We start from the raw sequence: 26,891 nt of genomic DNA, 5'->3' as shown, positions 1-26,891 counted from the left end.
AATTATTGATTTACGGTGCAGTGATATGCTTAAGAACAAATATCAAAATTCATCTTTGTTGGAATTTTATAAGAGTCTTCCACTGGAACAATTTGATAATTTGCATAAATTTGCTCGTGGGTTGTTTTCTGTTTGGTACTACTTACTTGTGTGAGAAAACGTATTCCAAGATTAAGAAGCCACAGCTTCAATAAATTCAGTCCTGAAAACATAGAAACCGTAGAAAAGCCACACTCTTTTTTTGTTATGTATCATTTTTTTCTCGAGATTTCAACCTGCTATTATTAAAAATGTTACTTACCTCAAATAAACTTGCATTTACTTGAATAACATTGAAATTGTCAACTACTCACTTTACATAAAACCTCCACAATAATTTTTGCGGTTCCTTCTGAACGCGGTCGACATTGAATGAATATTATTGTTGAATTAATTACGAAATAGCTCCGAAAGTGAATCATGAAAGAGATAACGACAGGAGGTGGGTGAGAGAGGAAACCAAAGAGCAGATATTAAATTTGAGGAATTCTGCGGTATTCCAGCTTGCTGTAAATTCGACAGAAAGGAGTATAATCGGGTTCCCTTGAGGGGATAAATTCCTCGAATCGTTCACCGTTGAAAACGATGTAGGAGGTTATTTTAAGAAAATTCAAGTCATGAAATGAAGCAACACAATGATTTTTCTGGCTTGGGTGATAACTATATAATTTGCATTGCACGAGTTTCTAAAAAATAGTGTATCGAAGTTTATGTATGGACAAAAACGGTCAAGAAATAATTCGAGAGAAATAAAATGTAAACAAGTAATTTTTTTCAAATATAATGCAAATAATATAATATCAATTTTTCATTTGAAAGTGGAATTTCATTTGAAAATAATTTCAGAAAGTTTACTTAGTGAAGAGGTCAGAAATAGTCCAACAGGGAAAGAGAACTTACAGTGATCACATTTGGTTTATAATCTGAACTGAAAATTAAATAAAAGGAATTCATTTCATCTAAATATAAAATTGTTGGGAAACAAAGTTTTCGCCTTTCTACTACTCCATCTTGATACAAAAAAAAGGGAATGAGGGAATCTTCCAAAGAAAGGAAGGAAGTATTCAATTTGAAAATAAGTAACTCTATACAAGTGGGGCAAGTGTCTTAGGGCGAAACATCGGTGTATACCAGTGAGGGTGACAGTGTTCCATGTAAGTGCAATTTATTACCATTCATTCAAAGTAGAACTCATGTGAATGATATCTGATTTTCATTCCACAACGAATGTTTGAAATACAAACTGAGTAGAGAAAAGTATCTTCTGTATAATTCCGTGTTCATATAGAAGTATTTGTTTCGAAAGAATTTTTTTCTTTCGTGTAATTCAATGTGTATATATGTGTGTATATGTGTCTGAAAGTTACTTCTTTGCATGATCTACACATCAATGTATAGAGTTACTTATTTTGAAATCGATTACTTCCTTCCTTTCTTTGGAAGATTCCCTCATCCCCTTTTTTGTATCAAGATGGAGTAGTAGAAAGGCGAAAACTTTCTTTCCCAACAATTTTATATTTAGATGAAATAAATTCCTTTCATTTAATTTTTTGTATCAAGATGGAGTGGTGGAAAACCAAAAACTTTCTCTCCCAAAAAATTAATCACTCCTTAAAATATAACCCCTTCAATTCAAATGAAGTTGTTAATTCAAAATATTTTATACTGTCGAGACAAGTGATGAATTTTCCAATAAATTATCAAATTCATATTCTTCTGAATTATTATTCATTGAAAATGATCTCATATTATGCGAAGAAGTTGACTTTGAGGAATTTCAAATGAAAATAATTAAACATAAAAACAAATAAAAATCATTTTGAATAGTTATGACTGAATGTAACCAACATTTCTAGTAATAAATAAATCTTCACGACCCTATGAGTATTTAATTATAACACTGGCAAACAGATTTTTGTTTGAAGCAAAATATAAATTCTCTTTATCATCCAATACACTTTGCAAGTCACAGAAAGTTCCAAATTGTACTTAAAAAGTAGTATGTATGTAGTAAGATTAGATCTCCTACAATGGAATGTTCAAAATATTTCCAAACAATGACAATGAAAATGGAATAGAAGAAAATACTCGAAGATAACACGAGAAACGTTCAAAAATAATTTCAGAATAAAATAGGACAAACAAGTGAGCAGTTCAGGAATAAATGTTCGGAATGAAATCCTATTGGTATTAGTCCTCAAAAACACTGAACATACAGTTTCTCCTCAAAAAGCGCTATCATATTTTGATTTCGTAAAATATACATATCAATACCATTTCTTGAAAGCTTGAATATGCTTTATACATCTCAATTGATGCAAATAAGTACAAACAAAAGGATGGATTCTCATTAGAGCTAGATTAGGTTAGGTCCAAATTGAGTAGGTCTATTCGACCCTCCACCGCAACTAGCAAGGGTTTATTGTGGCTCACACCGATTCACACTCGACCAAATAAACTCATCTTCGTAACGAAGCCGATTAGTTTGTATGGTCAGTGGTTTTTCAGGTCAGATGGTGAGTACGGGCTCTTGGAGAGAGCCAATTCTGGAAGATTCTACCAGAAGTCCATAAATCCTGTTGCCATCCAGGTTTTCAATCTTTGTTTGGCAAAGCCTAAAGCGATGCCTATGACAGGTCCTATGACGGGTTGCTGACTCCCTTTGCAAGGGAGTCAGCAACTTGTCCAGGGCAGATATCTCTGCCCTGGGTCTGCGACTGGAAACACCATAACCGGAAGGTGATTTTGATCCATCTCCCTTCAATCGAGCGAAGAAATTAATCGAAAATATTGAGTTTTCATCGACTAATGATTTTCCGATGAATTGAAATTGAGAGGTTATGAATCCTTCCTAGGGCAGGGCTTGCTGGATTACTGATCTCCACCACATCCCGAAGATGAAATCAGTGATGATGCTGATTTCCACAGTTCACTATTGTAGGACGTCTCAAGTGAAACTTACAGAGTGGCTTCCTCAGGATTTTTTTGGATATACTTCAGGATAAAACGCGATACGGAGATATGTTATTTCCACCCTGTTTTTGAGGTATAATTCGAGATTGACATAGGACGATATCATAACTTTGGGTAACGAGGAAAATTAATAATATTAGATATTACAATTGTTTCGAGAAAAGTGAGTGTCAAATTTCAAATGCTCGCAACAAGTTAGAACGAATTGTTGATGGTAGATATCTGCAAGTTGCCGAATATCGAGTTTATATGTTATATTTGTTATTTTTTTTCAATATCTGATGTTTCGGTACATTCCAATCACTCAATATGGAGGCTGATGAGAAAAATATTGTTTTTGGGAACAGTACAATATCTTTCGTTCATGTAACTATACCTTACTCTGTTCAACAATTAGATGACAAAAATATCAATAATTTACAAAGTAAAGCCCACTATAACCTCTAATCATACTAGGTCTTGTTAAGCTAATCCAACAATCACGACCCGACCTTGCCTGGATGCTCATTCGTGTTTGCTTTCCATCCGAATCACCAAATCAACATTTCCACCCGCAAATGAATACTTCACACCTTCGAGCTCCGCTCTGTAACCCTTCTCGGAATAATCCACTTACGAACCTCCTCCGGGCTTTCTTGCACTGACGGCCTCCTGCCAAGATATCTCCACTAAATAACATAATAAGAGGTGTTTTGCGAGAAGAGGAAAGCTGAAATAGACGTTTCTCCAAACTCTCGAAACACATTTGTTACAGGTCCGGATCTTGAATCCGCACTAGTCATGAGTGACAAATATCTTCCGGTGTATTATTAAAAAAAACAATTTCATCTTTATATAATTATTAGTGAATTGCAACATTATGAAATAACAGATATCTGATGAAAATCCATGAGGTATTCAAGTAAAAGTTCAATGTGAGGTTTTCACAGAACAGTTTACAAAACCGCAACACCTGTTCCACTATGCAAAAGCTTCTTCAAGCGTGTTTATACTAACTAAATTCTACCACCCCACTCTCAAAAGATGGTTTACAAATGTTGACTTTCTTATTAGTCAGCGGACTATGCTTGAATACTGACTGTAAACAAATATAAAGAAATGAACTTTAAACGTTCAAGCCAGTCTCGATATACCTACACAGTAGGTTGAATGGACTGACGCCTATCAGAAAACAACTACTCCCCTGGCTAATACCACGAAGGACGTTGGATTATATGTGATAGGCGTCAGTGCAGGAATCTCCACAGAAAATTTTCTGCATATGCAGTTGGCAATACAACTGAAAGGGTCGACCCTCAATTTTGGAACGGGCACACTCCGAAAGAAATACTCTGAAAGAATTTCTACTTCCAATTATGGAATATCATTGACTTTAGGTCGATGATGGCCACTATCTTGCACTGACGAGTGGCTAATGAGCCCGAAACCGGTCTGCGAGTGTGCCCGTTGAAGTTAATTTCTTTAGATTTACAAATATTGAATTGATCTGATTCAAAAAAACTACTGTGTTCGTTTATTCTTCTGGATACAGTTCTTCCAATACAGAATCATAAGTAAACTTATTCCACTCGTTCATACTAACTAAATTCTACCTAATTAGTGTTTTATGTCAATTAAAACAATAATTTGAATGATATAACTTTATAATAAAACTTACTATATTACTTACTCGTTCATACCACTAACTATGTTCTACCTAATTAGTGTTTTATCTCAATAAAATCAATAATTTGAATGATATAAGTTAATAATATAATTTACTATATTTTTGAATGTTTGATGGTTTTACCTGAGTTTAGGTGTAATTTAATTACAAATTCTAACATAAGAAAACAGGGAAATCAGTCAATTTTATTCGGCTATTCAGTTTTCATTACAAATTTGTAGAGTCATTGATTTTTGAGCATTCAGACTGGAGTTTTGAATTTTTTTGTTCCAAATGCAATAATACGCCGCATCGTAATCATGAATGACCTCATGCCTTTCTCAAAAGATGATTTGCAAATGTTGAATTGATCTCATTCAAAAAACGACTGTGTTCGTTTATTGTTATGGATACAGTTCTTCCAGTTCTCTCTCCCAATACAATTTTTGAACAAAAATCATAAGTCAACTGTTCCACTCTCAATTTAAACGATACTGAAGTTTTATTTTATTGTTTTCAATAAATTTGCTTAAATTATTATTTGTTCTGTGAACCACGTCCAAGTCTTGCAGAAAACGAGTGATATTATTGATACACCAAAGTAGGTATGTCAAACAGAAGGTTTGGATTTTAATCTGAAGTGCTAGATAAAAGGGCTAGAAGTCTCGCCCTCCAGAAAATTTCTAGAATCTTCCAGAGTATTTGAGAGAGGTCCGAAAGAATTGTTCAACACTTTAGAACATATCGCAACATTCTGGAATGTTTTAGGATGTTCTGGAAAGTTCAGAAACTTCCTAGAGCATCCCAGAACATTATGGAACATTCCAGAACAGTCTCGAATGTTGTAGAATGTTCTGGAGCAGCGTAGTCCATTGGGAATCTTTTTTGTATGAATACGGGATAAAATACATATTTTTATATATAATTCTTCTACAAGTTAAAAATGAAGTTCTTAGGGTTTCTCAGGGTCCTAACTTGTATGTGGTATTTTCTATAGATACCTAATGTAAGTCAGCAAAGATTATATCTTCTTTGGGAACTGTCAGCGGATGAAGTGTTTCAAGGTGATATCTATATCAGATTTTGTGCTCTTGCCAGTTCTTTTGATTTCCATTCTCACCAACAAAAGTGAAAGACTTGCCGACTAATTAGGTGGACACCCTTAATGATGTCTACAGGGATATCTTTGGCGTATTATTAGTAGTGGGTAACTTCAATTTTAGATATCTGCTATTCAAATTCACAAAAGTGGTGCTTTACGAAAAATGGCATCGATCTGAAGAGAAAAAGTGCCTTCATTTATTTTATAATATTTTGTGTTACCACTGAGAACCTTCAACGGTATTTTCTGTACCATCAAAACTGGATCTCTCAGCAGACATTTTCGCAAATTATTCCAGACCGGCATTTGCTCTGAAGACGACTCTGCATCGAGCTCTCGAGATACGCACACACACAAACACAAATAGTCAATACACAAAGAGCCGACTCTAAGGTCGCGGATGCCTGAATCCAAAACGTGGGAGCTGCTAAATCCTTTGTGAGAACTTGTACCCGTTTAACTGAGATACTTATCTGTTTGTACCGGTTGAGGAATGTACGGAAACGAGATTAATTCAAAGGAGCATCTACGAAAGGAATTATTTGAATGCCCCAAAAACTGGGGAATGAATTTCTTAGGCCGACTTGTTTTCCATTACGATACAAGAGGTTTACTGCAGTTTTTGCTCCGTTTGTTGCTCTGTTAAAAAGACCGCCAACAGAATCTGACTTATCATCTTTGAAATTTCAGAACACTGTCATTTTTTTATCTTCGAATTTGCCGAAAAAATAGTAAATGGGGATAATAATCATTATAATCCATTTATATCATTATTGATATAAACAAAGTAATTATTAATAATGAGAGCCGATTGGGAAAAAATATATTATTGACCTATCAAGAATTCAGATTATAATAATCTATAATACTTATTACTGCAATAACTTTCATGATTACATAGCAGATAGTTTGTAGGTACTAGTAAATATTATTTTTTCTATGACTATTGAAAAAAGCGTAAAATATTTCACCGTTTCTTGTTGAGTAACTAACCAACATAAAACACATCTTCGAAACAATAACAATTGACCAGATTCATATCTCACTACCTCTTGGTCAATCAATCATATATCAATTAAAAGGAAAAATTAAAACGAGTTAAACCTACTAGAAATTTGTAATGTGGTAAAGAAATTGGTATTTTTTAAAAGGTGGTCAATTGATAATAAATTTGAAGTGATAGATTCTCAAATAGCTTCATGTCCCAGAACTTGTAAGCAGCTTCTTTGAGTAGTGGTCAGAACTCTTTGGTAGTGTGGTGGTTGTCGAGGGTTCAATCGTGGTTTAAGTCACATTTCCGAACGTTTTCCACTCATTTTCAAATTATTTCCAATTAAATAAATGAAATAACAAAACTAAAAAGTATTTCCGAATGCTTTTCAAGATTACTTTTTGTTCTGAAATAGAATAATTTTATTCCGATTTAGGGTATCTTTCACGAATAAATCTTATTTAGAAATATTCTTATTACAAGTCATCGAAAAAATCATCAAAAGGGTTAATGAAAAAATTGCATGACAAGTATAAAGCATAAAAAGTTTTTCGTGAAGTGATCATCCACACCCACTCCTCAGCTTTCTTTACTCAAAGTTTGATATATAATTAATTCTTCCTCCACAATATATCCACTCCTCAGAGCGTTTATACACTGTCCATTATACAGGGTGTCAGTTTGAAAACTTCCCACCCTTGATATATTCCTTCTAGTAGATGATATGAGGAATCGAAAAAACAGGTCAATTTTATTGTCAAGGGGGACACTTTACGAACTATTTGTAGCCCTCCTGGTTCAACCCCCTAGGTGGGGTAGATGATACGAATTTTAAAAGGGAAGGGGGTCAAGTAGCACATCATTTCGATTGGCGTTCAATTTTGCTTCCAATGATAACCCGACTTATTATTTTTTTATGAGCATTTTCCAAAAATAGCGTTTAAACTAACAGAAGTAATTATTAGTACGCCTATACTGAGATGCATGGTTTGACCAGAACTGGCAAGATAGTACCGTTGCAACCTTTTATTAGAGGCAACATTAGCCATTAGATACAATTAATTTACACCAAAGAGTAGTCTAATAGTAATGTACATATAGCCGTCCTTTTTTTGCTGCTACCTTTGCTGTAAAAAGTTTCTGTTTTCAGGCAAAAAATTGGTACGCAAATTTTAATGATGTGGTATTAGTATTGTACATATAGTTGTACCTGTTGGGGAAGTTGGAAAGTGCGCACCAAAGGCGGCATTTTTTAACGAAAGACATCCAAATTGTTATGTAAGTCACCGGTATGTACTTGATTTGGTGAAAAATGTGTACAAAACGGTTTCAGTGACAAATAAAAAAAATAACCCCAGAGTACTAAATGAAGCAGCTCAAATTGAAGTTTTGGGAACATTTGCTGCAGAGCCCACGAGCTCTTTACGATCAGTATCAGAACAGACGGAAACGTCACGTTAGACTGTAAGAAAAGCATTTAAAATGCATACATTTCATCCTTATAAAATGCAGATTCTTCAAGAGGTCCACGAGAATGATTATGATAGAAGAATAGAGTTTTGTGAAATCATGTCTCATCGAGTCAATACCATCCCTAATCTCATGTTAAACATCTGTTTCAGCGATGACTGTTCATTTTCTCTGAATGGCAATATTAGTAGACAAAATTGTCGCTATCAGAGTGACGAAAAACCACATATTTTTTGGAAAGGGCATACACAACACCCACAAAAAGTTATTGTTCGGGTTGGTATTCTTGGAAGTGCCATTATTGGTCCATTTTTCTGTAAGAAAACTTGACTGACAATTTCTACCTTGAAATGCTTGAAGAGACTATCGATTCTCTTATAACTCAAGAGCTAGAAACTCAAATGGATGCAGAAGGTAATGAACTTCTGCAAGAGGATCTGTTAAATTTCCAGCAGGACGGTGCTCCACCTCATTATTTTCACCCCGCCCGACAGTGGTTAAACGAGATATTTTCGGATAGATAGATTGGCAGAAGGGAAGCAGTTGAATAGCTTCCGAGATCGATTTAACACCCTTAGATTTCTTTCTTTGGAGGCACAAAACACAACTTTCTGATATTGAAGAACTTAAAAGACGAATTACGGCAGCATAATAGTCAATTGCTAGTGAGGTTTTCTGTAATGTTTTCTCGCCGGAGAGAACGGATACCTTTCAGCTGGAATCTGCAAAAAACAGATTTGTAAAAATGTAATTTTCAAAAACATTCCTCCGTGCCCTTATAAAATATGTAGATTCAACTCCAAACGAATCCCGTGACGTCACTCCAGTCACCCGATCTCCACCGGAAAGAAATCGATCGGCTTTTTTTTCTCCGGCCTACCCGCGCGGTTCCGGGGATCTTCTCCTAATGTCGTTTGTTTGTTGACACTTTGATTCGGGTTGAAAAGCGGCGGCGACGGCCGACGTTTTCACGCCGCGGGGCGTCGGGACGTTGCAGGGACGCGCTTCCCGCACTTCCGATACGCCTAACTTTCTATGGCCGATTTCACGCAAGAAGAATAAATAAATCCGGAAGTTACGACGGATTTCCAAGGACCGATACGCTCTGGATGTTTTCCGTGTTCGGCCGGTCTTTATACGAGATTGTAATAAAAATGCTCTCGTTCGTAAGTCGTGTGATGAATATAATGTGGAAAACTGTAGGATAATAAAATACTGAATCATAAAAACCCAAAATGTTTTATACTAGACATTTTAAAACGCATGAACGAATGTATAGTAATTATTTTTTTTGTTGGCTATGAATTTATTATAAAATAATTGAATAGAACTGGTCGATACTTGATGAAAATCCATATTAAAAGACATTAATACAGTTTACCGTTTTATTTTCACTATAAAGGGTTTTACGAAAACCGCGACACGTGTTTCGCTGATATACAATAGCTTTTTCGAGCGTAAAATGAGATAGAGTATAGTTTGTTTAAACTCCATATATCATAATCAAATTCATCAATCAAATAATCAATTCATTGAATCGACTAAGGGAGGTTTTTCTGGAAACTGAGTTTTTTTGAAGTGATAACTCTTTATGAGAGGGCAAACCGCTTGGTAACGTAACGCATAACGGTGCCAGTATGTCTGGCTTCCCTTTCTCCTCACTTTAAAACACAGCGCTAGCCGTATCTCTCGCATGTCTTCGCATGACCCAGTGTTCAGTGTGCGGTCGACATATACTGTTGACAGTGATCATATAACGTTAAAACATCAAAACTTTCGAAAGTGCTTATAAAAAATTTGATGAGACATGTGCAGATCTTCGGAATTGCTTTGAGTATAGCGATGAACATGATAGCACGGTCAGCTATCGAAAGCGCTCACATATAATAATTAGAAAGTTATTAAGGCTTCAAATCCTCTTTGTGAAAGTATTAATATTAAAATATATATGTATATAATGAAAAGAGAAATGAAAATTTCTGTTTTTTACCATTTTTATTTGTAACTAACGTTACCGCAGTTTCGTCCTATATGGACATTCTCAAACTTATACAATAAATTGTTTTTTGTTTACTGTTTATTGTATAAGTTTGAGAATGTCCATATAGGACGAAACTGCGGTAACGTTTGTTACAAGTAAAAGTGGTAAAAAACAGAAAATTTCATTTCTTTTTTCATTATGATCTCCTACCACGTAGTAACGGCTACATCCATCAATTTATATATGTATATACATTTTACGTTGTTTACCATTACTTAATACTTTGTATTTATTTTAATACTGAATATTTTTATTTTCAAGTCTCTATATCTCTATGATAAAGACCGATAAAGTCTTACAATGACCAAATTCTCCTTCAAGATGATCTAGATGACGTTTATAAATACTGCGTTACAAATAACTTATTTCTTGATGTAAATAAATGACATTTTATTACTTTCTCAAGAGTTGGTAGGAAATTCGATACATCATACAACATTAATGATCAGCAATTAGAATACACTTCCTCCATAAAAGATTTGGGGGTCATTTTTGACGAACAACTCAAATTTGTAAAGCATATTAACAAAGTGAGTGTGAAATCATCCAAAACACTGGGTCTTATTCTACGTCAATGTTCAGGATTTTCCATTGAAGCATTAAAAAGGGTTTATTTAGCTCTAGTGGGGTCTAAGTTAGAATATGCATGTATCATTTGGTCTCCATTTTACAATGCGCACTGTGTGTCTCTAGAAAGAGTGCAAAACACATTTTTGAGATTTTGTTCTTTCAAGTTGTGTCTTCAAATACAGTACCATGACTATTTGAGTATATACAAGAAATGGGGCTAAAACTATTGCAAACCAGAAGAATTCATGCAGATCTATGCTATGCATTCAAGCTACTCAATGGACTAATAACCTGTCCTGAATTACTTGAATCTGTCAACATTCATGTTCTGAACAGGAATCTTCGACACAGCCATTTATTTCATATACCCTTCCATCATACAAATGATGGCAAACATACACCCTTGGAAAGAACCCTAAAGTTAGTAGATGACAAAAACATCAGTATTTTTGGTGTCTCTTATGGTCGTTTTAAACAATCATTGAATAATTTAAGTTGGTAATTGTTTACATAAGGTAGTAACAAGTTTAATTTTAATTCTATATCCTATAGTATTTTATAATGTTATATAGTTGTGTGCTGCAGAAACATTCCGTAGCGTTTTAGTTTATATTTCACATTTTTATATTGTTCTTTTTTTCTGTGAAATGTTCACACTGTAATGGGGTTTATCCCGTATAAATAAATAAATGATGAATACTAGGAATAGTGAAATATAAAATTCGCTCCAGCACGTTTTGATCCAAAAAAACATCTTTCATTAAAACTACTATTTTCCACTGACCTTTCTTGGAGGTTATATCATCCGTGAGGATCGTGGGTGGCGGACTCAGGGGCTGCAAGGGAAACGTCGTATTTCCTGGTGAATACCATGGAGTAGGTCTCCAACTGCTTTGGTTGCCGTTCAACAGCCTCAGTTTGTCATACACGCTGTCACTTCCGCTCGACGATGGTGGAGTTGAAGACTGTTCCTTCTGAGCCGCCAAGTTACGTAATACCCTATTGATTGATGATACCTGGAAAGATAACAAAACGTCAGTGTTGATTTTTATTCGGGCCGTTTTACTGTTTACTAGAGAATTCCCGGCGCATCCGCCAAATTATTACCACTAAAAGGGACATTTTCTATACTTCGGGTTGATTTTTGTAGAGGTCTCTAGAGATTTTTTTTTTGGAAAATAAGCACATCCAATATAATCTCTGATAATGTCGCTTGATATAGGAGACAAAACATTGAGAATTGGTTGAGAAGTTTTTCAGTTTATCCATTATAATATAATGGTTCAGATGGCAGATACAGAAGTTGATTTTGATACATATAATATCAAGAATATTTGAGAATCCGTGATTGATAGTTAGTCTACATACAAAATTTTTGAAATTATGAAGAAAATATTTTAGGAGGAATTAGTTCTACTTCTTCATCAATGAAAATTGCATGAAACGTCCAAGGAAACGATGAAAGATAATGAATCTGTTTAAAATTCTGTTTGAAATCTGTTTTTCCGTTAATCAGCTGTCGCCCCCATACGAAGGACAACTCTCAGAAGTTGAGAAACTTGTGCGAGCTAAGGACTAACGAGGTCTTACCTTTTATCGTGTGATTCCTAACACGGTTAGGATTAACAATAACAACTTTTGATTTAGATATGTAGTTTATACACGAAAGTGTTACTCAGATTAAAACTAGAAAAAAAATCTTTTTCAAACATTTACCTTTATGTAAACATTGAATTTCACGAAAATAACTTTTTTGGGATTGACAAGAGCAGATTTGTCCCTTTTGGTGGCATAAAATCGTAATGTTATGAAAGAAATCAGTGCTCGGTTTTGGGATGTTTTCCAAAATGGTACTGATGACGTGATGATTTAAGACAATTATAAGAAAAAGCCAATTGCTGTTTTACACAACTTCAATCACTAGTTTTAAAAAAATATGAAAGTACCTGGAGCCCGCAAAAGTGCAACACGAAATGAAAATTGACGTGTTTTTTGAAATCTTCGATCAGACACCTGTACCTAGATCATAAAATTACCAACTGCAATCTACCGCAGAATCTACATCGATTTGATAGTTAATAGATTCAGCAACACCCTGTATACTTTTCGTAGTCGAATTATTGTACGGGGATAAAGTTATTGAATGGAATGCAAGCAGGGTATTCCGGGGAATCTGTTCGTGTATCGCAACAGAGGACGAGCCGCATTGATTGGAGCGTCTCCCAACCAGTCAAGCGAGAGAAATCAACTTTAAAACGGCAGGCATGCCGTCCCCGCTCCCGCCTCCCCGACTGCCGTACACCGAAATATACAGTATCGGTTAAACAGTTCTGATAACAACTTTTAATTGCGTTAGGAACCGGCATGGAGAATCCTCATGATGGGAAAGGGGGGCAAAGTGATTGTTGGAATTGGAAATACGTTTTATGGGGCGTTTATGAAAAACATTTAATATTTTTTCTGTTTGTTTGACTTTCAACTTTTTTATGCTGAAAATCAAATCAACATAAAGTTACTCGACATGGACATTTTCATCACCAGTAGGTTTGTTTTCCTCGATTTGAATTTATTCAAAAAACAATGTATCGGGAGATTTTCACTGTAGGTTTAGTGAAAATCTGACAATAGTGTTTCTTGAATACTTTATGTATTTTCATTTCAGTATCAAACAATTTCCATCACACAATTTGAATTTAGATTTATTGAACTGAAAAACCTTTTCAAATGTTTTTCCCAGCTCAATATTTCCTCATCTTAAGACTAAGTGCCTACATTTTGCTTCTGATTATTGAATGTGTCACTATTTTATACTTGATATCTGTTTACAAAACCGCAACATGGTAATCCGACAGAAAAATCTAGATACACTAACTATTCGTCTATTTCAGAATAATTTTCAATAATGAAAAGTTTCATTCATGCAGCGAAGGGCTAAAAATGATGAACTCGTAGAGCCCTTCAGATAGGTATATGTTTCTTGTCGGAAGAATGTTGATAGTCTTTCGATGACAAACATTTTGTTATTCTAGCCTGCAGAGTACAATTTGTAAAATATGGTAACTCAGTAGCTTCCTCAATCACAGTTTCGTCGGGTGTACCACAGGGTTCTCATTTAGGGCCATTGCTTTTCAACCTGATTGTAAATGACTTGAAAGATGTTATTCTTTATAGTGAATTTCTTTTTTTTGCTGATGACCTGAAGATGTTTAAAGTTATTCAAGACTCAACTGATACAGAATTATTACAGTACGATTTATCTAACTTTGTTCGCTGATGTGATATAAATCTACTGCAATTAAATATAGACAAATATCAAAAATTCACTTTTTTCGAAACAAAAATGCCATTAACCGGCCATATAAGATCAATCAATCAGAACTGAAAACAACAAACAAAATAATATTGCAAATATTGCTCCTAAAGCACTAAAAATGTTAGGTTTCATTCTTAGATCTACAAATGAATAACCTCTCACTTCAATAAAAATCATATATTGTTTAATTGTTAGGTCAATAATCGAATACAATTCCACATTTTGGAGCTCTTCATATCATGTGGATATTGATATGCTTGAAAGCGTTCAAAATAAGTTTTTAAGGTACTCTGCATATAAACTGGGATCATATCGGTGAATATGACTATAAAATTATTTTGGACATTCTTAACTTGAATACTCTGGCTCATAGAAGATTAGAATCAGATCTTACACTAATTCATAAAATAATCAATGGTAGCATCAATTCCCCGGAACTTATAACTTATAACTTTAAATGTAAATCGAAGGGGAACAAGAAATTCGGAAATCTTCAACCCTTTTGTCGCACCGACTATGGCCGGAATGAATTTGTAGGTAGAATTTTGAGACTTGCAAATACATGCAATGTAGATTCAGATATTTCTAATTCTTCTTTGGAAACATTTAAAAAGACTGAAAAGATTGTAATTCATCAACTTATTTTTACGTTTTTTTTTTATTTTATTTTATATATTTTTTCCTTGAACCTAGCTTTTATTACTGTTAAATACATATGTGTGAACTTGTTAATTATTTTGTAAAAAATAGGCATTGCCGTAAATAAGTAAATAATATCTATACATACTGGTGTAAATACACGTACATGTTACATACTGTCATGGATAAGCTTGAAAATGACATTCATAATAATTAGTTGATTAACAGTTTCTTATACTGGTACAGATACGTAGATGATATCTCAATTTTTTTTAGTGGCAGGAGAGGTGACAGTTGGACAAGTTTGTCGAATTTCTAAATTCCATTCACACATTAATAAAATTCATCAATTTATTTTCTAGGCTCTATCAATATTAAAATCAATAATAAACATGATTTTGCAATTTTCCACAAACAATATTATACGGGTATTCCTCTTTGCATGATCATCAGCATAAAAAGGCAGCATTTAATAGTATGAATATTTCACTGTCAGAAAGAAATTTTCAGAAACAACTGAATTTTTCCAATAAAACTTCTATTAACAACGATTACATACTATCGACTCAATTCTTTCCAAATAACCATGAAAACAAGCCATTTACCAGGTCTATCCCACCTCAAGAAACGATAGTAGCATCATAGAACATTGATATACTTTGGTGAACCCATCAATAATATCGTTTGTTTTTAAAAAAGAAAGAGTTGCACATGTTTTACAGAACAAATATTAATTTAAGCAACTTCATAGAAAACAATAAAGACAAAACTTCAGACTCGGGTATATCAAGAGTAAATAAGTTGAATTGTGGTTCTTGATCAAAACATCATATTGGCCAGACAGGTTGAAAATTTTTCCAGATAATAAAAGAGCATATAAGTAGTTTCTCAAGTGTGCAGATCAATTTCACATTTGCAAACCATATTTTGGTAGAGACGTGTTACATTTAAAAGAGTAATGTTTGAAACTCGATTTTCAGGAGTGCTCAGAAATGAATATATTTGAAAATTCTGAAAATGTACCGAATGATCAAATTAAATCCAATTGAAGAGTATATTGAATTTATTTCCTAATGTTTGAAAATGTTTCAATTGGTTCGTACCTAAACATGTGATTCGAACTGTTATATTATGTAAAACACTATTTAGGAAAAATTCAGTCTAGTGAAACACGTGTTGTGATATATGATGTAATCGGGCGATACTTTATGAAAATCCATATTCGAAATCCGTATTCGAAAAACACTTTATTGTGAGATTTCTATTAAACAGTTTTACAAAAACGCAACAATGTTTCGCCATGCAATGGCTTCTTCGGGCATGTCTTCAGTGACTGATATCATGCTGGATTGCTTAGCAAAAGGGGTGAGTAATAACGGGTGATTTTCTAAGAGGTATACGATTTTACAAAAACACAAAAAATTTGAAAAAATTGATGATATCTTTATTGGAATCGATAAAACAATCAATATAATTTGATGTTTGAAGATTATTTCACGCAAATGTTGTCCGCGGCTCCGCTTCAGATGACTTTAGATGGAGCAAGGTCCAATTTTGGCACACTCTCTCTAACATATCGACCGGTATTTTACGTATAAATGCGTTGCTGGTTTATCCCTGTAGACATGAGCCTTAACATGACCCCACAGGAAATAATCCAAAGGCGTTAAATCACACGATCTTGGTGGCCACTTGACGGGTCCCAAACGTGATATAAACTTTTCACCGAAGGCGTCTCTTAATTGGGCCATTGTTTCGCGTGTCGTATGGCATGTGGCACCGTCTTGTTGAAACCACAAGTCAGGCATGTCCAATTCTTTCAATTTGGGGAACAAAAAGTCAATCATCACATGGTAGCGCTCGCCATCCACAGTAACGTTTCGGCCATTGTCGTCTCTGAAGAAGTACGGCCCGATAAAGCCACCGACCCATAATCTACACCAAACAGTGACTTTTTCGGGATGCATCAGTAGTTCTTACAATGCTTGTGGCTGGTCTTCACTCCAGATGAGGCAATTTTGCTTGTTAACGTATCCATTCAACCAGAAATGAGCCTCGTCGCTCAACACAATTTTTTGATAAAAATGTGGATCTTCCTTCAACATTGCCAGCGCCCATTCACCAAATGTTAGATGTTGTGGGAGGTCGTGTGGCTTCAATTCTTGCGCCAGTTCTATCGTATAAGGTTTTACACCCAAATCCTTTCGCAAAATGTTCCACGTAGTGGAGTAACAGAGGCCCAATTGCTGCGAACGGCGGTGAATCGACATTTCACGGTCATCACGAACATTGGCGGATACAGCCTCAATATTTTCTTCGGTCCTCACTCGTACGTATGCGTGTTGATGGTTTAATGTCCAATAATGTAAAGTAGGTTCGAAATTTAGCTACAAGCTTCCGAATAGCTCCCTCAGTAGGCCGACGAAACTGGCCATACATTGGAAGAAGTGCACGATGCAATTTCTTCACCGAGCATGAATTTTGATAATAAAATTCAATAATTTGCAAACCTTGTTCATTCGTATGTCGATTCATGGTTGAATTATAGACCAAACTGAACAAGTTTGACAATGACACAAGACACGATTCACGCTTGATCTGTCAAAAACAGTGTTGCCAAAAAGATACCAGCAAAAAAATAACTCATGACTTTTCACTGTAAATGAACTGTTGAGTGGGATGCAAATCTTTTATCGCCATTGTTGCTATTGAAATATCGACTTGTGTGATGGAATTATGGACTTGAATGTGAAATTTTGAAGGACGGTTCAACCACTGACCAGAAAGATTCGGAACCATTTAAATTCGTTTATTCCTGTAAGTTATCTAGTTATGTGATTCTCTGTTTTCGTTTACTTTCTGTCATTTATTGCGAGCATCAAGAAACCTGCAGTCACTGGCATTTTATTGCCAGTGTCGATAGACAAGATTTTTAGAGGCGACAGCTTGCTCGCAACTTTTGAAACATAGTTTGTTGTCTAAAAATGTTTTCGAATTACATGTCTCGGGCTGGTGGAAAAACAGGAATAAGAATCAGATCAGCCTTTCTTCTTAGACTTTCAAAATTCTAGAGAGAACAGCTGAGAACTAATGTTTACAACATCTTTTCCCCCAACCGAATCACCTAAGGAAACTTTTAGCATCACTTAGGCAATACCCCGTACACAAAGATAAAAATAAAACCTCCCTAATACGTGCATAGTTCGAATATACATATCCCAACGTAAACCAAATAGTTTTCCTTCTTTCCGCTACATCCAACTCCGTTTTCTGACCTGAAGGGCTTATTTTTCGAAGAATGTGAATCTTCGCAGCTCCACCGTTTATTGGATGCATGCAAATTTCCATGGCAACGTCCCCCCGGCACCCTATATCTCTATTCCCCAAAACAAAAACGTTATGGATTTTTTAGCTAAATGCGCAAGTAGTCGCTGCTGCTTTCTTGGGAGAGAATCCCTCCTGTAATTTCTGAAATGTCTTGTTTTATCAAATGGAATTGCTCGTGCGGCCGAAGTTATATACACCCTTCCGACGAATGGGTTTTTCGAGAGAGATCTACGATGAAGTATGACGAAGGTGAGAGAGGCAAACGGGAATAATATAGCAGTGTGTGATGTACGCTAGTGAAATAAAGTCAGGGGCTCCTTGAATGTTTTTTTTGATTACACAATTAGGTTATAGTTTTTTGTAAGTCTGGATATTATGAGTAAAAAATTTTCACAATGCCGAAAAACAAAGCTAGTACAACAGAGCGATTAGTACAACAGATATACATGGTTTGCTATTTGGACAAACAAATTATGAAACAATAAAATTATGGCAGCAGTCGTTTAAAAACCATTGGAGTATAGGAACAACCAATATCAGAGACAATCTCTTCTATATATTGACATCTACCAAAACCCCAAAGAGACCAGATGAAAATCAAAACACGTTTTATCTAGATAGACGTACAAATTCGGCTGTTACAAAATGACTATGTTGAATCGAAGTCTTTATAGATTAATTATATTTGTTTGAAAAAACCATCTTAGAAATCTAGTTGAAGATTTTACATCTCTCTTGTACTGAATAATTTCTGAGAAGTCATTGTGGTTCTAGTAAATGATTGTGCCGAAACATATTGTTGTGCAATTCAAAATTCGGTAAATTTATCGGCGAAACCAGTAGAATTTTTTAATGGTAGATTCTGCCATATTCCCCTATTTTGAGAAAACTAAGGTCTGAGGTTTATGTTCCTACTATTGAATTCCATGACTCTGTTTAGAGATATAATTTCCCATTTTCTTTATTTCTTAAGGTGCGATCTGATTTACAATAATTGACACATACATTGAAAGATCAGTCAAACAATATATAAAATAAATTATTGATTATTAGATTATTATTGTTCATTTTACCATCCAATGAATAGGAATGGCATATGTGAATGATAATTGCGGATAAGTAGATTAACAGTTTTTCAATGCTTTTCGATGGCTTCAACTACTAACTACAAAGAGTAATTAGTGGTAAACAGTTCATTCTGGTTGCAGTCAATAACTTGTGTCTGATTACCAGTACAACAACATTGATTCTAAGAAGTATATAGCTCTTTATATCATGTTTCATGTCACTTTTCTAAACTAAACGACACCAACTCTATCTTTATAACCTGACGTATTTAGGTAAGACTTTGAAACAGTTTATAAAACCACACAACGTGTTTTACTTTACAAAAGCTTCTTCAGGTGTGTTCATACTGTTTAACAACATTTTGATGACAGTTTGCAAATACTTCATCATGGATTATCATCGACTAGATCTATCACATATATTTGTAGCCTACTATAAATTGGCATTTTGTAGAGAAATAATTTCTCAACCAGCAATTTTTCTCTGTTATCTGTGGCCATTAGCTGTAGCCAGCTGGTTATCCGAAAAACAAACAAATTTTTTTAAACGATTCCAAAACATTCCCGTCGATATTGATTATTTTCTCTTCAAAAACCAATAATTAATTTTAAGGTTTGATATTGTTGAGATACCAACAAAACTTCTTTATGTAGGACACCAACTAATGAATGATCAACACCAAGAAAAAAGTTTCAACAAAGAAATGGAAAACTACAAGTGACAACTATAACCTAACAAAAACTAGACCACCAAACGTAAACAATAACTCTGTCTTACCAGACTATCCAAATGTCATTCCACTTCAGAAACCTTCTCAAAAATACATCTACATACATTATATCGAAAATTAATTTATCAAGATAAAATTAGAGAAGTTTCGGAATGTTTGGACAACATCTTATGAGCAGGTAAAATATAAGTATTATGGTAATACCATACTGCGTCTGTTCTGTGTCAAATATGCAGATGTCATTATTTATAAAACCATTGAAACTTCAATGGTGAATCGATTCAAAACTTTTCTACTTCTTTTCAGTTTCAACCAAATATTCAATTCACGTTCTTTTCAGTTTTGTAGATATATTATATTATCTAATCCTCATTTCACTTTTTATCAAACAATTCCGTTCTATCTTTTCACTTTCATTTGTAAAATTTTCATGAATTGGGGTTTGGTGGCTAGTGAATCATTACTATTAGATTATTTCAAAAGTTACGTCTGTTTTTTGAGTTCAATTTAAACTGTAATATATCAGTGAATACCCATTCAATTTGATCAAAATAAGTGTCATTTGAATCACTGCACGTTTGCCAACTTAGGTCCATCAACAACAAATTTCGTGCTCGGAATTCGGTGAGGTCAATGAAGGCCGTTTATGGTCCTGAATGGTGAAGGTTCCAACGATGAGAAAAAGTCGAGGTGCTTGAAAAGATGGTAGTCGGTTGGCTAGAGGTCTGGAGAGTAAGGTGGATGAGGAAGGACTTCGAGGCTCAATTCGTCTAATTTCCCAAACAGTAACCGTGGCATTTTTAAGTTGGTTTTCACCTTTGGGAAAAGCCGGTGTGGCTCATCAATGTTCAACTATTGTCCTAAACGTCTCCTGTTGTCGTAGAATAATTCACTTCACATCACAAAAAAAAGATCCTTTTGGTTGCGCAAAAGCAAAGAAGAACAGACTTCGAAACGTGACCATTTCTGTCGATCTCGGATCTCGATCTGTCGATGTCGAAATCGGGCACCTACTTTCTAACCTCTTAACCTTTCCATTACGATTTAAATCATCAAAAACCGCATGAGAGCTGACGCCCAGTTCTTATACTACGCACAGTCTGTGATGGGTCAGGCCTCAAATCCTCGTTCTGGATTGCACTAGGTCGACCACTTTGGGGGTCATCTTCGAGACTGGAATATCCTGAACTAAATTTGGCAAACCAATTTTGAACAGTGGGGTCATTATCACTATCATTGCCGAATGCCTGTTTAATTTTTCGGGCTGCTTTGGCAGCGCTCTGGTTCAATTTCAATTCGTAGAGAAAAATTGGACGAAAATCGCTTAACGAAAATGAACAGCATCAGTGTGTAGTGTACAAAATTATCTATTGTTCAGTATACACCACAACACAGTAGAATAAATATTTATTGAGATATAGAGCTATAAAGACAGATGACATCAAAATGGACAAAAGTTTTGAAACAACCTAATAAAAGCTATGATCAGTAAGTGTTGTAACACGGGGACCGAAAAGTCAATCAACCAAACAACAGCTTTTCGTCCATAAATCATAAACAAAAGAGGTACCTAATACACGCGACTAGAGCACATTCCGAATGATTGCGAATTAAACAATATCAATTAAAATACGATATCATCATAATCATGCTCCGAGACGATACCGTCTCTTTTTTTTTTCTTTAATTCCAGTATATCGGCCTGAAGAAAAAACCGTGTCAAAGATATCCCCTTTTAGCTTGACGCATGTGAGCCTCTCAACCGTAAGTAATTCTTGATGACACATACTGGACCGGCTCCTAGTGAGGTTATATGAGCGGTGTGGTTAGTGACGCGAAAACTAACCAGACATTGGAATCGAGACCTTGTAGTGCGTCGAGAGTCGTGAGAGTTTACTGGGAAATTAATCGAGAACGTAATTCACGATCCTATATCGAATGACAAATTAAAAAAAAATATTAGTCTTGTCTGTCCCGGCAAAAATGCAACTAAGAGACAGGATAATTAACCTTTTATGATAGCGAAACCTACGCATATCCTGGTACCTCAAGGGTTTCGTTTGGCAAAATTATTTTGCTGCACTGTTTTAGCTTCTTAGATTTCAAGAAGAGATTCCCCAGTCGAAAAAATCTTACAAGAATTATCCAGGTTGGCAAAACCAGAACTGATCGGCAAAGCGTTGAAGGCACTGCAAAGATTTGTGATTAAAATAAATGGTTTGTTTTATCATTCATGATAGTTATTTTTGGACATTCACAAACGTCCAATGAAGGAAGCAAAATATTCCCGAATTACTATTCGGGTGAAAACAGTCATTACTTCCCTAGTTATAAAAATCCTTCTTCTATTGAGAAGGTGTCAATAGCTAGTGTTATGATCGCTGGAGGGGCTTGTATTCATGATTGAACTCATGTCCCTCTGTGATTAAATGAGTGGCATATGTGGAATTTATTTTTTCATTTTGGAAACTATTTTTGTGTGTCTTTATGCGGGCTTTGAATGTTCTTTCAGTTTGAACTATATAAAACATCAGACATGACCCACATGATAATATATACACTGCCGATTTTCCTGAAACTGAACTTTTATCTTTGTTATTCTTAATGCTCATGCCTAAGTTGTTGTTGGTTTTGTTAAACCAATTATTACTTCTTACAGCCAATATGAAATTATCAGGTATTTCGTATTATACATTTTTTCGTGGAAAAAACGTGATACATTGGTAAATTATTTGTTGTTTTTGCTCAACATAGACATAAAAAACTCACATTTGTTGATTACTGTCAATTAATTTGTTTCCAGTTGTGAAATTCAATGCGACAATTTCAATAAAAGTTATTGAAACTGTCTCAGTAAATATAAATAAAGGTCTAAATGCTATGGTAGGTGTGACACAAAAACGGTTTCAAAAAAGTGAGGAGGGTATTCAGGATTGGAAAGTCCTAAGCCACAGAAAAGTGAGGGACCATACTAGAGGTTTACATAGCAAAGAAACATACGATTACTGGAGTTATTAGAACAAATCCAAAGCACGGGCCTCAACAAGCCTCACATTAGATTATCAAATTCCGGTTCTATGAGTTCCACGAAGACAATAAAGACAAGCTAAACAAATCTCTTCCAAAATACAGAGCAGGGATGATCATACTCTGGAAAATCATTAGATTGGAAGAAAAAACTGCTTCTCAAGCAACAGACTCATCTGCTGGGAGCTATGTTGAAATATAGGATAATCTTCCTCTCAACACTAACAAGGTGGATCGATACCTTGAAGCACAAAAAGTTTCCATTTGTTTGCCATTGGTTTGCGTACTCATAATATGATCATAGTAATTTATAGAATTGAGCTGCCCAACATTAGAAATATTGGGCAGCTGATTCAAGCGACATCGTAGGAATGGGTAAAGTTCACTCATTTCTCAAAAGTATTGACAATTTATTAGGGACATTTTGACATGAATTGAAGTATGCATAGTGACCGAAAAGGTCAACGCTGACTATTATTCTTAATAAAAATGAATACATTGTTTCTTTCCATTTTTTTATTTAGTTTTGTCGGTAACGGTAAGCTCAGTGGAGTCCAGCAATGTATTTGTAGTTAAGCCTAGCGCCACTGATGAGACCTATGGCTGGTCGAAACAACGCTATCTGTTGTTGGATCTAAATGCGTTTATTTATCTTTGATATTCGCAGTTTGAGATATCTATCGCTATATGTGACGGGACGTGAATATAAGCAGATCAGCAGAAGCAGCAGATCACAGTTTCAATAAGCAAACAGGAAAAACACCGAAGTTTCATCATCAATTGACTGAAATACAAGTCGTCGATCTAACAAATGATAGAAGTAATGCGAGCTAATGACATTCCGTAGTGAACTTCTGGAATGTTTCGAAAAACTTGTTTTACTTGACTTTCGATTGAATCCGATGCTTCGTGATTCTTGTTTTGTGTAACCATCTGATCTGCCCAATAAATTCATTGTTGCTTTACGCGCATGATACTGCTATATTGGAGGTGTGGTATATTACAGGAATCAAACTCGACTCTGCGAAGTCTAAAACAATTCGCCCGGAACAAACAAAGGCGACAAGTGCTTCCCATGTCAAACAGAGCATTCCTTCAAATCTGAATGCATTTTCGTCTATATTGTTCGACGGCCTGCGACCGCAACTTTCGTCGAACGGACCGACAGACGTCAAATGTCAACGAACAAGACCACCTTGCTTTGGGAAGTGAAATCATTAGAAGAAATAATGGCTCGGGGAGTATATAGGACGAGAATTCAGTGTCGCGTACCTATATAAGAGTTTTTATATTGAAGTTTTTATTATTTGCGCGACAGGGCACAATACTCAGATGAAAAAGGTCGAAATGGGTATCACGGGGTGACAGTCAATGAAATGGTATCCCGCCGCTTTCCTTTGTCCGCATGTGACCTGTACCATTGACAGCTAACATCGACAGCGCGTAATAATGGATAAGGTACTTGCAATCAAGGGCAAGTCGATTGTTTAGTTTTTAATTTCGGAATACCGATGTAATCTCGATGAGAACGTTTAGGGTCTCATAGCCAGTGCTTGTGTGCGAGGGGAATATTTCTCTTTTCGCGTTTTGTATTGCTTAGATTCTAGATTTGAATAAGATTAGGTTCTGAAGAACATGTGGGAGCAGTATAATGAAGAGAAATATCCTTCTATCATTGAAAAGATTTTTCACATTTGTACTATGAAAACTGCAATTAACTGATCAACCGCTCTACAAAATCATAAATTAAACATCAACCTGTTTATCACAATAATACTAATCCTCATGGCTAATGAATGCTACAGGATTTAGTGCCTTTAGCATATGAATATCTACTTTTTCATTTTTTATCGAATGTATGTTTTACATCAAATAAAGCGTAGAAGCGTATTTTTTACACGCAGTTTCACTCTACATAACCTACTATATTCAAAGAACACCTCGACAGGTATGTAGCAATAAATCCACTGATAAACAAAGAACTCACATATTTGTGAAGTAGAACTGTACATTGAAAAACATAAAAAAGATCACTCTCAGTTCTGCTGTGAAATCTTTCCACAGCACTCCTTGTAAAAAACGAATGAAAAAACAAGTTGTTCATGAAAAACCACTCTGCATTTCAGAGGTGTTGGTGAACTTCACGAAATTATTCAGCAACAATCAGTTCATATTGGTGGTAAAATTGTGGACTTGATGAAATTTTGATTAACGCCACTAAGAAAGGTCTAGAATCGCTGGGATTGACAAGCAGTTTATTCCTAATTAGATATCTGGTTGTGCAGTTCTTTGCTTTCATTTATTCTCAATTTACAATTGTTGCAATAATACAGATGATTAGATTTTTGGCGCCGGGATTTTTGAGGCGACAGCTTTCTCGAAATTTTTGTTGGATCATGGTTTGTCGTTAGCAAATTCGTTTCATTTAAATACTCCTAGCATCCATGTACCATAGATTAATCTCAGAGTTTCATCCCGTTGATGGATCATTAACATTGAAACAAATTTTAGCCCATTAAAACTCTGGATATTGAAATCACCAAATGATTCGCAAAAGCTCGGAGGTCAAAGATACATGCATTTAAAGCAGTCTTTCTCAAAGTGGGCGACAACGCCCCCTTGTGGGTGGTGGAACCCTATAGGGGGGCAGTAAAGGGCACAGAGAAGATTGGGGGGGCGTTGAAGCAATTTAGGGGGGCGATGGCTAATTTAAAACTGTTTTTTTGCTTCTATCACAAACATTACCGCTCGTTTACAGTTAACGCGCGTTTCTTCGTGTAACGCCATCAAGGGGACTAGAGAGTTCCCTCTCCAATAGTTGTCAAACTGTACAATAGATGGCGGTAAGCTTCAATGTGACGCGGGAAGTTTCCAGTCTCCATTCTCGAAAGTACTAGGCCCGCCCGTTGCCTCATATAAAAGCGCGCGCGCCATCCAGCCAGTAATGTCATTCGACGATATTATGAAAACAAGTAAATTTAGTTAGCGACTAGCTAGGTAAAGTGCTGTACGTGCGGTGGTGAATACTGCGAGTGGTGTAATTAGCAAGTATAGGCAGTATAGCGCGGAATATATAGAATATGGATTTATTGAAAATTCCACAGATTCATCTTCGCCTATGTGCCTTCTTTGTCAAAAAACATTTTCGAATGAAGCGATGAAACCCTTAAGGCTACAGATCCTTTGAATACAATGCATTCAGATAAAAAAAGACAAAAGTGTAACTTATTGTCAAGCACTGGAAAAGAAACACTTAGCTCAGCCAACTGTGTTGAAACTTTTTTCAGCGGCTTCTTCTAAGCAAGACGACGACGGACTCCGAGCTTCCTACAATATCTCCTTGCTAATTGCTCAAACAGGTAAACCTTACACTATCGGAGAGAATTTAATTTTACCAGATATTATCTGAAAAATTCCTCTGGGCAATAGTTCCTTGCAAAAACGAATTGATGAGATGGCTGAAAACATTGAAGAATCATTGTGCAATCATCTGAAGACTTCTTAATTCTCAATTCAGTTAGATGAGCCCACTTTACCAACCAATAAAGCATTGTTGTTTTCATACGTGAGGTTTATTAAACATGAGAAAATATATCAAAAACTACTATTTGCCAGAAATTTAGAGACGGATATAAAAGGAAAAGCCATATATTATACACTGGAAAAATTTTGTGATGAGAAAGAAATTCCACTGAAGAATATTTAATCAGCTGCTAATGGCGCTCCCGCTATGATAGAACACCACAAAGACTTCATAGCGTACATAAAAAATAAAATTCCAGATGTTCTGTCTATACATTCATAGGCAAAATTTGATTGCGAAAAATTCGAGTGAGCGCCTCTTTCAATCACCGCAATATATCATCAAAGCAGTCAATAAAATCCGAAACAGCTCTTTAAATGACAAATCAGTTTTGTGCTGCTAATGATGAATATTTCAACCGATTGCTATTTCA

General features: G+C 35.3%; 1 protein-coding gene across 1 annotated transcript in view; it reads right to left on the bottom strand.

Annotated features, from left to right (window-relative positions):
* Ey (eyeless) overlaps positions 1-26,891 on the bottom strand; it is a 124,941-nt gene that overhangs the window by 50,043 nt on the left and 48,007 nt on the right. Inside the window, exon 5 of the mRNA XM_074181696.1 lies at positions 11,616-11,847. Coding sequence (XP_074037797.1) covers positions 11,616-11,847 — 232 coding nt within the window. The remainder of the gene's footprint in view (positions 1-11,615; positions 11,848-26,891) is intronic.

This window comes from Leptinotarsa decemlineata, unplaced genomic scaffold (genome assembly GCF_025532065.1).
Source record: "Leptinotarsa decemlineata unplaced genomic scaffold, Ldec_3_MD MMD2_tig00026314_RagTag_RagTag, whole genome shotgun sequence".
NCBI lineage: Eukaryota > Metazoa > Arthropoda > Insecta > Coleoptera > Chrysomelidae > Leptinotarsa > Leptinotarsa decemlineata.
This window is presented reverse-complemented; position numbering and strand designations above follow the sequence as displayed.